Genomic DNA, 13167 nt, shown 5'->3' on the forward strand with positions numbered 1-13167 from the left:
GGGGGCGGGATGAGGAGGGCAACCGGATAGAGCCTGCTTAAAGTCCTGGCAGCTGGGCGTCTTAGGGCCGGGGGAGGGTGGAAAACGCGAGAAGAGTTTCGCATCTCATCGTTCCCTGGACACTCCCATTTGAGTCAGCCCACCCAAGCATTCAGAACGTTCCCTCTTTCAGTCCACTTTAAGCCCCACTCCATGCTTCGGTTGCCTAAATCAAGTCCTCACGAGCGAGGACAATTCCCAGAACTCCCTGCGCTGTAGGCTCCATGGGCACCCAGAAACTTCAAGTCCCAGAGTTCCGTGCGGCGGCGACTCCCGCGAGTTGGAGATGGCCGGGCCCCCGGCTTCTCCGCGCCGCTCGCTCTACAAACTGGTGGGCTCTCCGCCATGGAAGGAGGCTTTCAGGAAGGTGAGAGTGGGCCGCGCCCGGTCCGGCCCGAGGGCGTGTGTGTGTGTGTGTGTGTGTGTGCGTGTGTGTGTGCGGCTGCGCCCCGCTCCCCGCTCCGCGAAGCAGGTCCGGGAACCTCTCTCTGGCCCCCGACCTCCTTTCCCCCTTCTGGAGTTTTTGCTTGGGTTTGGGATGAACTCCTGTTGCCCTTCCAGGGCCGGGAAATCGTGTTTTTGGATTCGGGCTTGTTTGTAATGGGTCGTCATGACCGCACCCCTCTGGGCTCTCCGTTATACCGCCGCACCTCCCCCCGAGACACGTGCCTGACTTAGATGGGAGAAAGTGTTTCTGTTGTATTTCTGTTCTGGGAGAGGAGGCAGCTGCGGCTTAGAGGGGCTGCATGGGCCGGGTGTTGGCAGGATTCCGCCCCGCCTGGGTTCTGGCTTCTTCTGAACTCAGCCCGGTTCCTAGTAAGTCACGTTGCCCATCTCGAGGAATTCCTAGAGGAACGGACTGGGGCGATTGGACATCCAGTATCTCAGTGTCTGGGTTTCGATCCCGTCTGGGTTTGCTGTACCCAGCTCCTGCTCCTCCCCATCCTGTCTGGATCCCGCTTGGGGAAGTGAACCCTTGAGGTTTCTCTAGCGCTGCCTGTCAGGTTAATCTGTAAGTAACACGGTGAGTCTAGTATAGCGGATAGTCTGCATAGCACTTGGCTATAGACGTTCTGAGGGGTCGGTCACCAGTCAGTCAGTCCTAGGGCTGGAGTTGTGACCACCACAAAAGTCTGCAAGCGTGCAGGACGGAACCCCCTTGGGTTGATAAGCCCTGTTGCACAGGAAGGCCTTAACCACAGTGGTAGCTAGAGTAGTGAGGCATCCGGGGAGCTGGTACTGCAGATAAAACAGGCTCTGTGGCGCTGTGACAAACCCCGGGTCTGTGTGATTAGGCTTGTCGTTGAACTTTGTACGTCTCCTTCCGTGTTTTACCAATGAAACCGTGTGTTCTTAAATAAGTTGTTGCTTCTTCCAAGGGCTGCCTGGAGAGAATGCGAAACAGCCGGGACAGGCTTCTGAGCAGGTTCCGCCAGGCTGGCGGCTGCGTGCCTGGGCCGGCCCCGAATGCCCTGCTGGCGCGGGAGGTGATGGAGGAGGAGTGGAGGGCTCTGCGGTCCATGGAGGACTCTCCCGAGCACTTGGCTCAGGTCTGTTGTCAGTGTTCTCGGGTTGGGGGGCGGAGGGAGCTATACAGCACTGGGTACTCACAGCGTTCTCCTTGTATCTCTCTAAGCCCAACAAACTGGGATCCTAACAGCTCGTCTACCTGTAATATGAGACTCTCCTAGATCACTTAGTGCCTGTCCCATTGGCATGGTAGCATAATCAGCTACGGAACTGACAAGGCACACGTTTTGTTCCTGGCCTCTGCCTTCGGACAGTTTGGTTTAGTAGACGTGGCCTGGGAGTCTGTAAGATCTCCTCGAACTGTCTGATTCTGTGCTCAGCCTGAGCTGAAGCAGGGCTGAAGTGAGTTCTGGAATTCTCATCGTGGTGTTGCTCTTGGCTGCTGGCTGTCTCTTTGAGCTTCATTCCGACATGTCTCAAGTGCAGAAGGTTAAACTGGCAGCACTCTGAAGGCCATGTGAGAAACCATCCTGAAGCCTGGTGCCCGGCATTTATTTCATCTCTCTAACTAGTCCTCCCCTCTCTCTAACTAGTCCTCCGGTTACTCCTCAGCTGGGTTGCAGTCCCTTGCCAGTCATTAGGAACTACCCTGGGGTTCTTAACCTCCCAAGAACATGTGTCTGTCTCACTGCTACCGCCATATGTCTACCCCAGACTGGGGGCCTTGATTTCTGTCCCTGGGTAGTCTGACCACTTCCGGATAATGTTGCAGCATGACCACATGGCCTCACTGTCAGTGCTCAGTAGGAGGACTGGACCGACTGAGGTTGATCCAGGCTCTGGCAGCTTGCCTCCAGGTCCGAAACACTGTGGGACTCGGTAAAGATGTCAGTCCTATAATGAGCCCACCTCCTCTTGCAGTTGGGGTTGCCCGTGGACCTGGCCGTGCTGGAGGAGATCCAGCAGGAGCTGGTTGACCAAGGTAAGCCCTGTCTGCAAGCAGCCCTTCCCACCTGTTTGTGGTTGCTCTAGTGCTGACTTCCAGGTTGTAAATGGTTTCATCGTGAAGCCTTGGCCATCTGCTTAGTGAGGAGGGTCCCCAGGGTGCTGGGTTTGGCGCTCAGAGCTTCTCACTTCATAGCATTGGAACAGGGGCTGGTGTTCTCACACAGAAGCAAGCCCGTTGCACTGCTGCTTCCCTCATGCTCACAGGAAGGGCACAAGGCGCATTGAGGTGAAGCCAGCCTGAGAGGACGCTAGTGCCTGTGCCCGGAGGGAGGTTTTGCCTAAATCTTGTATGGAAGAGGCTGTTTAAGGTGGAGATTCCTGTTAAATGCAGGGTAGCCCGGGGCGGAGGATGGGGAGGGAAAGCGCGCACAGTGAAGCAGAGTGGCTGCATTTGCCTTGCAGAACTGTCCATTATCAGCGAGTATGAGAATAGCCTGCAGTTCGATGAAAAGTGTCTGAGCATCATGCTGGCTGAATGGGAAGCCAACCCTCTCATCTGTCCTGTGTGTACAAAGTAAGAGCTCCCAAACCTTTTCAACACTATTGGTTCCCACCCCCACTCCAAGGTGAGTGGGGTCACCCCCATATGTGGAAAGGTTTGGGCAACCAGGTCTGCTGGCCCCAAAGCTCTGGACTCCCAATTCTGCTTCTAGGTACAACCTGAGAATAGCAGGCGGTGTGGTCACGTGTCCATGTGGCCTGTCCATCCCATCCCACGTAAGTGTGACCCATCCTCACATTTCCCAGGGCTCTGCTTCTCGTGAGCAGAGGTGGGCTGGAGCCCACCATGTACATCTGTTGCTACTTCAGTATTTAGTGAGTTTTTAGCATTGTGGTGGTGGTTAGCGTAACATCAGCCCGGGCAGAATATCTGTGGCGTGGAGATCGACAATCATTAGCAATCTCCACGAGCTCTCCTCCTCTGGAGAGCCGTTTCTGTTTTGTTTTGTTTTTAGAAGATTTATTTATTTTTACTGGAAAGTCAGATCCACAGAGAGGAGGAGAGACAGGAAGATCCTCTACCCAATGATTCACTTCCCAGGTGGCCACAACGGCCAAAGCTGAGCCAGTTCAAAGCTAGGAGCCAGGATCCTCCTTTGGGTCTCCCACCTGGGTGCAAGGTCCTAAGGCTTTGGGCCATCCTTGACCGCTTTCCCAGGCCACAGGCAGGAAGCTAGATGGGAAACGGGGCCACTGGGATTAGAACTGGCACCCATGTGGGATTCTGATGCTTGCAAGGCGAGGACCTTAGCCACCAGGTTACCGCACCAGGCCTGAGCTATCTCTTTTTAAGAGACATCCTGGTGTAGGACTGGAAATGCCCATATGTGGCCTTCCCGTGAAGTGTCCTGTGTGAAGATACTTCAGTGCTAGAATTTAAGTTTTAGTGACCATAAAATAGTGACTTACCTGACATGATGGGGACTACATGCTTGCAGCCAGTTGAGCAGATGGTTACAGTGGGGAATTATCAAAACGAAACATGTCGGGGTAACTTTCAAACCTTTGTGTTTATTTGCTGGTCTTTGCTGGCTGGACAGTGGAGTTGTCATTTGTATGTACATAACTCTGGTGATGCTTAGTCCAGAGGAATTTTTTCTTCCTATCTTTTATGTAGTTCAGTTTTTAAAGATTTTTTTGATTTGTAAAGAGAAATGTATTTAGATAGACGAAAGTGCAGGTAGAGAGGGAGGGAGATATGATAGAGAACATGCACTTCTATGTGCTGGTCACTCCTCCAGTGCTGGACCTGGGACATCCAGGTTTCCCGTGTGTATGACAGAATGTCCCAGCTCCTGCACCACCATCCTCTGCCTCTTACAATGTGAAGGAGCAGGCAGCTGGGACCGGAGCAGAGCCAGGAATCCAACCCCGGCGCTCCAACATGGGGCGGGGGGGCGGTGCCTCTTAACCAATAGGCCAAATGCCTGCCCTAACAATTTTTGGTTTTTTAGAAGCAACTCTCCCTGTCTCTTCTTAGCCTTTTGGCTAAGATAAAGCATAGAAGCAACACTCCCTTTTGATTGCTTCTGGAACTTTCTATGTATTAGCATAAAGACAAATCTTTATTTCCATTCCACTGTGTCATTTATTTGTGTAACATAGGATCAAATCCTGGAGTCACAGTAGCTGGTTCAGGAAGCACAAGCAGACCTGGCAGCAGGTGCTGCCGGCTCTTAACAGGGATGTTCTGGGCTGGCAGGGGTGGAGGAGGCTGAGATGTGTCCCCCTGGCTCTGTGAGAGCTTGGCTCTGAGTAACAGCGTCTTAGGGCAGGCCTGGGGAGCCCCGGCTAGTCTGGGGAGCGTGGGTGTGGGCCCTTCCAGCACAGTCGTGAACCCAAGCACTCTCCAGCCACAAGCGAGGAGGCCGTCCCACAGAGCCAGTGCCGGTCAGGCACAAGAGTCAGGTCGTCCAGCCTGCTGACCATCAAGTAGCCGAGATGAGCTTGTGTGACCTTTTTATTTCCAGTCTCCAGAGCTGACGGAGCAGACACTCCGTGCCTGTTTAGAGGACAGCATAAGTGAGCACAGCGCCCACTGTCCGCACACCCCAGAATTCTCTGTCACCGGGGGCATGGAGGACAAGCCCAGCCTTCTCATGAGCTGTCTGGTAAGTCTCCCCCGGAATCCAGGTGCTGTTTTTAGAAATGGGTACATGTTCAGTGCAGTTTTTTTCCTTCTCCTTAGAGTTTACTAGCTATAGAACAGTGCAGGCCACAAGTCCCCTTGGCTGGACTGCCCATCACTGCTTGAAAGGGGCAGGGTAAGAGGCAGACTGGGAGTGTGCCAGCAGTTGGCACTTGGCCTGGGAGCCTGTGCACCACCTGCACTGGCCTATGTGCTCAGCTCGTAGTCCTGACACCTGGGCAGAGGGATACAGGACAGAGGCAGAGGTCCGCAGCAGGTCCACCTGCTTCCAGGGGTCTCCCCAGAAGGCCAAGGATTGGTCCTCTGGTTACAACTGGCATATCAGGCGTGAGGGACAGGACTAGGCAAGTAGTTAGGGGAGCCACCTTGGAAGCCTTACGCTTGCTTGGTATCAGAACTGTTATTTGTCAAAGTATTATAGTTCATGTATGAGGATGATGAGAAAGTTCTCGGAAAATGAAATTAAAAGACAGTTTTATCTTTGTACCCAAAAAGGTTTGGAACCTGTGCACCAGGACCTTCCGAAAGTTCATGGAACACTTGTATGGATGAACAAATGGGTCTCGGGGAAGAGCATGACAGTGCTGCTTCCAGGCCGGGCTGGACCATTATTGGGGTGTGGTGGAAGGGAGAGGGCCACAGTGAAGATGAGCAGAGGGAAGACAGAGTGCCCACAGGCTCCCACAAAGGTGCTGCACTCCAGGGCTGGTGGGTGGTTCAGTCCAGGCACTGAGGGAGCAGCCAGGTGGGAGTTACAGAAAACAGTAAAGATGACAGTGACTCTGGGTACTTAAGGTGCGACAGTGCTCTCAGGGGGGCCACTGGGATGGAATGTGCAAAACCCCCTGTTCCTGTCTTCCAGGGAAAAGGCAAATTATCTAAGTGGGAAAAGCCAAGGTCAGGGACAGGATGCTGCAATAGTGACAGGGCCAGGCAGTCAGCAGGCCAGGAGCCAGGTTCATGATGGGTGCTTCTTGATGTCACAGGCAATCATGGGGGAGTCGGTGGCCACCCAGTCACCCCTGCCTGTGAACTGCATGGCTCCAGCCCATCTCAGACACCTGCTGGTTCCAGTGTTTGACCTCCCATCCACAATTTCACTCCAGTTACCTGCGGTGCTGGCTTGACTTCAGTCTTGTGCAGACACACCTCCTTGTCAAGCCAAGTCTGAACAGTGTGTCTAGTCACCAGTGTCTTGAGGCTGAAAACTTCATTCCATCTCCAGGATTCAGTCTGACCTTAATGATTGCCTTCCTGCTGCTGGTCTTCAAAGGCAAGGCCCCAGCTGTAACTGACCTGGGCCAGCACCACGTGGGGCATGGACATCGACCGATGACCGCTCTGGGCCACAGGAGCAGGGCGCTAACCTGTCTTTTGTCTCTGCAGGGCTGTGACACCTGGGCTGTGATCCTCTAGCGCCAGCTCCCAGCGCTCTGCTGTGCTGACATGACACCCTCCCCATGACAGAGGCCTTGTATATACCTGCCATTAATTTATAATTTATTTTATATTAAAAATTTTCAAATACCCCTGGTTCTTGTTGTCTCGTGGTCTAGGTTGACAGTGAAGAAATATAAAGCACAAATTCCCTGGGAGGAGAGAAAAGCAATTTATTGTCCATCATTATATGTTATACAAAAATCTAGAAGTAATATATTTGTACAGAGAAGAAATGAGTGACAAATAATAATTTAGGGTTGCATTTTTCCATGGTGTTAGAATACTGGGTGTCCCGAGGCATGGTACCCCAGTTTCCTTGCCCTACTGACTCTTGACAAAACTCTTGAGGTCCTCCAGGAAAGTGATGTACTCCTGGTGCTCCAGCGCCGTGCTCAGCTCCACAAGCTCGTCCGCAAATGTGTTGTCCACCCCCCGGTCCGCCAGGAAGTCCATCAGGTGGTCGTACAAGGCCTGCAGGGAACAGCATTGACCGGCGTCTGCAAGGTGGCCTCCCCTCTCTGAACAAGGCAGGCCCCTCCTCCACACGGTCACTCACCCAGTCCAGGGAGTCCGTGTTGAGTGTGTAGTTGGTGTCCTTCCACTCAGACTCGCCAGTAGTCTGAAAGCTAACTTCCCGGATGGAGAAAATGTCACTCTCTGCTTCCTCCTCTTGTCCAACCTGAGAAGAACAAGCCAGACGCAGGTAAAGAAAAAGAACTATTAGCTTGAACTAAGAATAAAAATGAACTAAAAAACCTGTTCTTTCATTTCCACACCCCACCTGTCTGCCCTGTGTTTGCTGGGCTAAGTTGGAGAGTGTTACACAGGGAGGTCCTGGAAGCACCCCTGTCCCACCGATGTGCAGGGGTCAGCACCGCATTCTACACACCTCGTCCTCCGGGTAGTGACAGTCCAGCACAAGGGCCTTCTTGCCGTCATTCTTCGTAACTTCAACCACGAAATTCGGAGTTGACGTCAGTTCAGGCTGAGGAAATGAGAACAAGTGCGCGGGTGTCTCTCCTGAAAGGGGTCAGGTGCCTGCCCCTCCACAGGCCAACGTTAGGACAATACTCGACTGCTTTTATACTCGAGGTTCCAGAACAAGCGGCCCTCAATCTTTCAGAGCATCGAGAGCCACACAGCCCCTTGAATTCCTGAGCCCATTTCTGCATCCATACACTGCAAAGCTGGCTAAAGCTCCAAGATCCCTTTCCAGCTCAGCTGCTTCAGGAAGCTCCCCACGGCCCGGAGCACGTCCGAGCAGCTTGAGGAGGAGTGCAGGCAGACTCCAACCAGGATCAAAGGCTGCACACCTGGCTCTGGCTGAAGCACGGCAGCAACTGTCCCTTTGATGGCGACCCCAGGACAGCCAAGTCCAGAGTCCGACACCAGTGCAGGAGGCTGAGATGGAAGCAGCTCGGATAGGAGCTGTGTTCTTGCAGGCTCATGGGCTCACAGCAGTGTTTGCTTAGTCAGATGGTCACAGGCTCTGACCTTCAGGTGGCTGGCTGCCAGGCTGCCACCTCGAGCCTCCTCCAATAGGACCAGGAACCAAAGCCAAGCTCTCCCCTGGCCAGGTGCTGGCGTTTCTGCTGCCCATCCTGTACAGGTGATGTCCTGCCAGGGACACGTAAGGACATTCCTCCCCAGAAACATTTCTAATAGCAAACATCTTCTCATCGTGGGAAGGGCCAAATTACTAAGGTGAGTCCAAACGGACAGGCTTTCCAGCCCCTGGGGAAAAAAGGGAACAAGGCTGCTCTGCAAGTCAGGGACGGCTGTCCTGGGCTCTGTTTCTTCCAGCATGAGGGCTGGTTATTGTGGCAAGTGGGTCAAATGGCCATGTGGGATACCATCATCCCACATCAGGGCACCAGCTTGGGTCTCAGCTCCTCCACTTGTAATCCAGCTTCCTGCTCATGTTCCTGGGAACCAAAGGTCATACCTCAAGATCAAATAAATACTTAAAACCAGGAAAGCCTGCTGCTTCTGCAGGCCCCTGGGGAATCGGGGGGCACACGCTTACCTCCTGCTCCTCACCCTTCTGTCCTTGTGTGGACTCCTCCTCCCCTTCGAAGGTGGGTGGGATGCTGTTGTTAATGTTGAAGGTGACAGTAATCCTAGAGGGTGGAAAGGAAAAACAGACCAGGTGGAGCGGAGGCAGGATGCACAAACATCCCACAGAACCCATGCTTCTACCCTCATAGCCCAGGGGCTGCGCTGCAATGGCCTGCGCAAGAGGCTGCATGCCAACACCCAGCCCCAAGAGGGAGCAGGTCTCCTGCAAAGCCACCCCGTGCCAGCTTCTGGAAACCAAATGGATGGGCCAAGTTTATCCCCACCAAAAAGGCACAAGCTGGCTTCAAGTATCAGGCCAGCATCCCAGAGCTCACTGCCACCTGTCCACACATCATTCAGACACCTGGAGAAGTAAGCAGATGGGAAGCTGGGGGGCAAAGGAACAGAGGCCCCCTTAAAGAGCTTTTCTCATGTCCAGTGTTTTCCAAGACAGGTTAAGCCGCTGCCTGCAATGCTGGCACTCATCCGGGTTCCAGATCGTGTTTTGGCTGCTCCACTTCTGATCCAGCTCCCTGTAAATGGCCTAGTCAAAGTGACAGAAGATGGCCCAGGTGTTTGGGCCCCTGCCACTGTGGCCATCTGAGTAAACCAGTGGCTGGAACAATTCTTAGTAACTCTGCCTTTCAAATAAGTAAAATATAGCTTTTAAAAAAGAAGAGTTTTGGGGCCAGAGCAAAAAACTGCCTCATTTTGCAACTCCAAATACTGGGATCCCATACAGGCACCAGGTAATGTCTTGCCTAAAACAGGCTTTTCAACCAGCTCTTCTTGTAGCCTGGAAAAGCAGTGGAGGACGGCCCAAAGCTTGGAACACTGCGCCAGTGTGGGAGACCAGAAGAAGCTCCTGGCTCCTGTTCAGTTCAGCTCTAAAGACTTTTTTTTTTTAATTGGAAAGGAAAATTTTCAGAGAAGGAGAGACAGAGAAATCTCTCATTTGCTGGTTCACTCCATAAACTGCCACAGTGGCTGGAGCCGAGTTGATCAGGAGCCAGGAGCTGTTTCTGGGTCTCCCACGCTGAAGAAGGCTTTGGGCCACTCTCTACTGCTTTCCCAAGTCATAAGGAGAGGACTGGCTGTGAAGTGGAGCAACTAGAACACAAACTGGTACCCATATGGGATCCTGGGGCTTGAAAGGGGGAGAATTAGCCAACTGAACCATTGGCTGGGCCCTGAAAATAAAGTAATCTTAAAAAAAAAAAAAAAAAAAAAAAAAACAAAAACCAAACACCTTTTCTCCGTCACAGCATCTGCCTGTGGGAGGAAGGCAAGGGGCACTGGAGCAATCCACCTGAGCCGAGGGCAGGCCTGGTCCTGGGAAGGCAAGCCACGCCGGGCACAGGCCCGAGACACCGCTCAGGACAGCGCTGGGGGAAAGAGTCCTGCGACACACAACGCTCTGAAGCTCGAGTCCCTGCGATGGGTGCTCCTGGGCTACAGACCAGCACCCACACACTGCACCCGGGGCTGGGCTAACTGCTATTGCATGAAGCCACTGCACCACAGGCACCATGGAGGACTGAAGACTGGCCACAACTGTCTCTCAAAGGACAGCAAAATTTACAAAATCACAACAAACACACTAACCACACAAAAAACGCTCAGCCTCCAAAGTCACCAGAGGAATGCAAACAAAACGATGCCTTAGTCGCTAAAAAAGAAAAAACCTGGCAGGGGTTTGACTCAAAAGTCACCACACCGATTGATTCATATTACAGGACCTGGTCTGAGTCCTAGCCCCAACTTTTGGTTTTTAATTTTTTTTTTCTTAATTTGAAAGCCAGAGTTACAGAGAAAGATCAGAGAGAGAGAGAGAAAATATGTTTCATCCACTGGTTTTGTCCCCCAGTGGCTGCAACAGCTAGAACTGAGCTAGTCTGACTCCGGGTGCCAGGTACTTTTCAGATCGAGCACGCAGGTGCAGGGGCCCAAGGTCCTGAGCCATGCTCTGGTACTTTCCTAGGTCACAGGCCAGGAGCCGGATCAGCAGTGGAGCAGCTGGGACAGGAGCAAGCTCCCATTTGGGCTGCTGGTGCCACAGACGGAGGTTCAGCATGGCACGGCACTGCACGGGCCCCATCTAATTCTGATCATCTCATCAGGCTCTCTGCTAACACTCCTGAGAAGGCAGCGCAAGATGGCCAACTCACATGGGAGATCCACGTGGAGCTGCCCTCAGAATTGGAGACTTCTGTGGAGGGTTTCCCTTTCTTTGTCTTTCAAATAAAATGATAACATTAAAGAAGTTAAAAATAACGATAATAATAATGATGGACAACATGCAGACTGAGGTTGTGGTCTACACACTGGAGGTGGAATAATCAAACGGTGCAGCTGCCTTGGAAAATGCTTATTCATCAGTAAAACAGTGACGAGCTATTTGCAACTAGCACTTCTACTCCTAGTCACATACCCAGGGAGCAAGGTCATGTATCTTCACAGAAAAACCCATACAAATGTTTACAGCATGAGTCATATACAAACAAAGAGGGGCCAGAACTCCACATGGCACAGCAAGTGAGGCCTCTGCCTGTGGTACCGGCATCCTACATGGGCGCCAGTTCTAGTCCTGGCTGCTCCACTTCTGATCCAGCTCCCTATTGCACCTGGGAAAGCAGCAGAGGACGACACATCTCCTTGGGCCCCTGCACTCATGTGGGAGAACAGGGAGACGCTCCTGGCTTTGGACCGGCCCAGTTCCAGCCACTGCTACGTTTTGAGGAGTGAGGCAGTGCACGGAAGATCCCCACCCCATCTTCTCTCTGTAACTCTGCTATCTGAACTCAGATGTCTTAAGAAAGGCATGGCCCAAGCATAGAGGAATTTATTGCTTTGGGGTGCTCATATTCTGAAACTACTTAATATTCTAAGAACCATTTGCTCTATACTTTAACGTTACTCAGACCTAGTGTGATGGCTCAGTGGCCAAATCCTTGCCTTGCATGTGCCAGGATCCCATATGGGCACCGGTTCATGTACAGCTGCTCTACTTCCCATCCAGCTCCCTGCTTGTGACCTGGGAAAGCAGCAGAGGACGGCCCAGAACCTTGGGACCCTGCACCATGTGGGAGACCCAGAAGAAGCTCCCGGCTCCTGGCTTCAGAGCGGCTCAGCTACAGTCATTGAGGCCATTTGGGGAGTGAACCAGCAGATGAAAGATCTTTCTGTCTCTACTTCTCTGTAAATTTGACTTTCTAATAAAAATAAATAAATCTTAAAAAAAAAAAACTTTGCAGATTAAATCAAAGTTGTTATTAAAGGGAGATACAGAAATATGCAGATGCTGCTTGGCCAATTATACATATAAAAAAGAAAACTCGGGCCTGGCGGCGTGGCCTAGTGGCTAAAGTCCTCACCTTGAACGCCCAGGATCCCATATGGGTGCTGGTTCTAATCCTGGCAGCTCCACTTCCCATCCAGCTCCCTGCTTGTGGCCTGAGAAAGCAGTCGAGGACGGCCCAAGGCTTGGGGACCCTGCACCCGTGTGGGATACCCGGAAGAATTTCCTGGCTCCTGGCTTCGGATCGGCATAGCATTGGTCATTGCAGTCACTTGGGGAGTGAATCATCCGAGGGAAGATCTTCCTCTCTGTCTCTCCTCCTCTCTGTATATCTGACTTTGTAGTAAAAACAAATAAATCTTTAAAAAAAAACTGGAGAAAAAAAGGATTAGATAAGGAGATATCCACGTAGGGGAGGGAGAGGCTGAACCCCACCCCACTATAGGCTGCCTTCCTCACCAGCTCACGTTCCTGAGGGTCGCTGGCCCAGCCCAGCACACGGAGCCTCGGGGACGGCCCCCCGGTACTCACTTCTCCCCGGCCACCTTCCGCACGAGCTTGGCTTCCGTGCCGTTCACTTCCAGCTCCCAGCCTCCGGACATCTTGGGGAGGGATTTGTGCTTTTGGATTTTCTTCTCCTCTTTAATCTCATCGGTCAGGAAATCCACAAACGCCTTGTCTCCTGGGGAAGGAGCCCAAAAGCCCACGTGTTTGCGAAAACGCCTCCCGGCTGGGCTTCACCTGCTCGGGCCTCTAACGGAGCTCGGGGTGTTAGGGATGAGAAACCCGGGCTTGGGAGGGGGCAGGAGGGGCGGGGTCCATTCAGGAAAAGTGAAGGGCACGGGTTCAAGGCACCCGCCCTTGGCAACCCCCAGATCCACGGCGCCCCCCTCCCCATGGGGTGCGGGAGCCGCGGTGGGCAGGTGCACGCCAGCTCCCCTCCCGGGCCCTCACCTTCGGTGTGCAGCGCGCCGCCCCCACAGCCGCAGGCGCAGGGCCCGCGTGGCCGCAGGAGGCCCGGCCGCCGCCCCGAGCCCGCGCGCACGCTGAGCAGCCCGAAGGGCCGGGCGCCGGGCTGGAGCGCGGGCTGCAGCAGCTGCCGGAGCTGCGGGGCGCGGAGGCCGGCGGCGGCAGAGGCCAGGGCGCGCGGCACGCAGCGGAGCAGCGGGAGCATGGTGCACCAGGAGGCCGACACGTGCGGAGG

General features: G+C 53.4%; 2 protein-coding genes across 3 annotated transcripts; one reads left to right on the forward strand and one right to left on the reverse strand.

Moving 5' to 3' along the window:
- Positions 1 to 128: 128 nt before the first annotated feature.
- Positions 129 to 6696, forward strand: RPAIN (RPA interacting protein). 2 transcript variants are annotated; one of them, XM_041000904.1, is made up of 7 exons: positions 133 to 406; positions 1419 to 1589; positions 2431 to 2491; positions 2920 to 3031; positions 3171 to 3234; positions 4989 to 5129; positions 6554 to 6696. In XM_041000904.1, the coding sequence occupies exons 1-7, from the start codon at positions 326 to 328 to the stop codon at positions 6581 to 6583; spliced, it is 660 nt and encodes a 219-aa protein (XP_040856838.1). In that variant the 5' UTR covers positions 133 to 325; the 3' UTR covers positions 6584 to 6696. The 2 variants fall into 2 exon arrangements, with proteins under 2 accessions (XP_040856839.1, XP_040856838.1); XM_041000905.1 differs by lacking the exon at positions 4989 to 5129 and having other exon boundaries at positions 129 to 406.
- A 61-nt stretch (positions 6697 to 6757) lies between these two features.
- Positions 6758 to 13167, reverse strand: LOC121170028 (complement C1q binding protein). The gene is made up of 6 exons (XM_041000903.1): positions 12918 to 13167; positions 12495 to 12645; positions 8634 to 8727; positions 7497 to 7592; positions 7164 to 7286; positions 6758 to 7078 (listed from the first exon to the last, which is right to left on the reverse strand). Exons 1-6 carry the CDS (start codon positions 13135 to 13137, stop codon positions 6929 to 6931), a joined length of 834 nt encoding a protein of 277 aa, XP_040856837.1. The 5' UTR covers positions 13138 to 13167; the 3' UTR covers positions 6758 to 6928.

The sequence above is a fragment of the Ochotona curzoniae genome, unplaced genomic scaffold (genome assembly GCF_017591425.1).
Source record: "Ochotona curzoniae isolate NIBS_2020 unplaced genomic scaffold, NIBS_Ocur_1.0 scaffold_2453, whole genome shotgun sequence".
In the NCBI taxonomy this organism is placed as follows: domain Eukaryota; kingdom Metazoa; phylum Chordata; class Mammalia; order Lagomorpha; family Ochotonidae; genus Ochotona; species Ochotona curzoniae.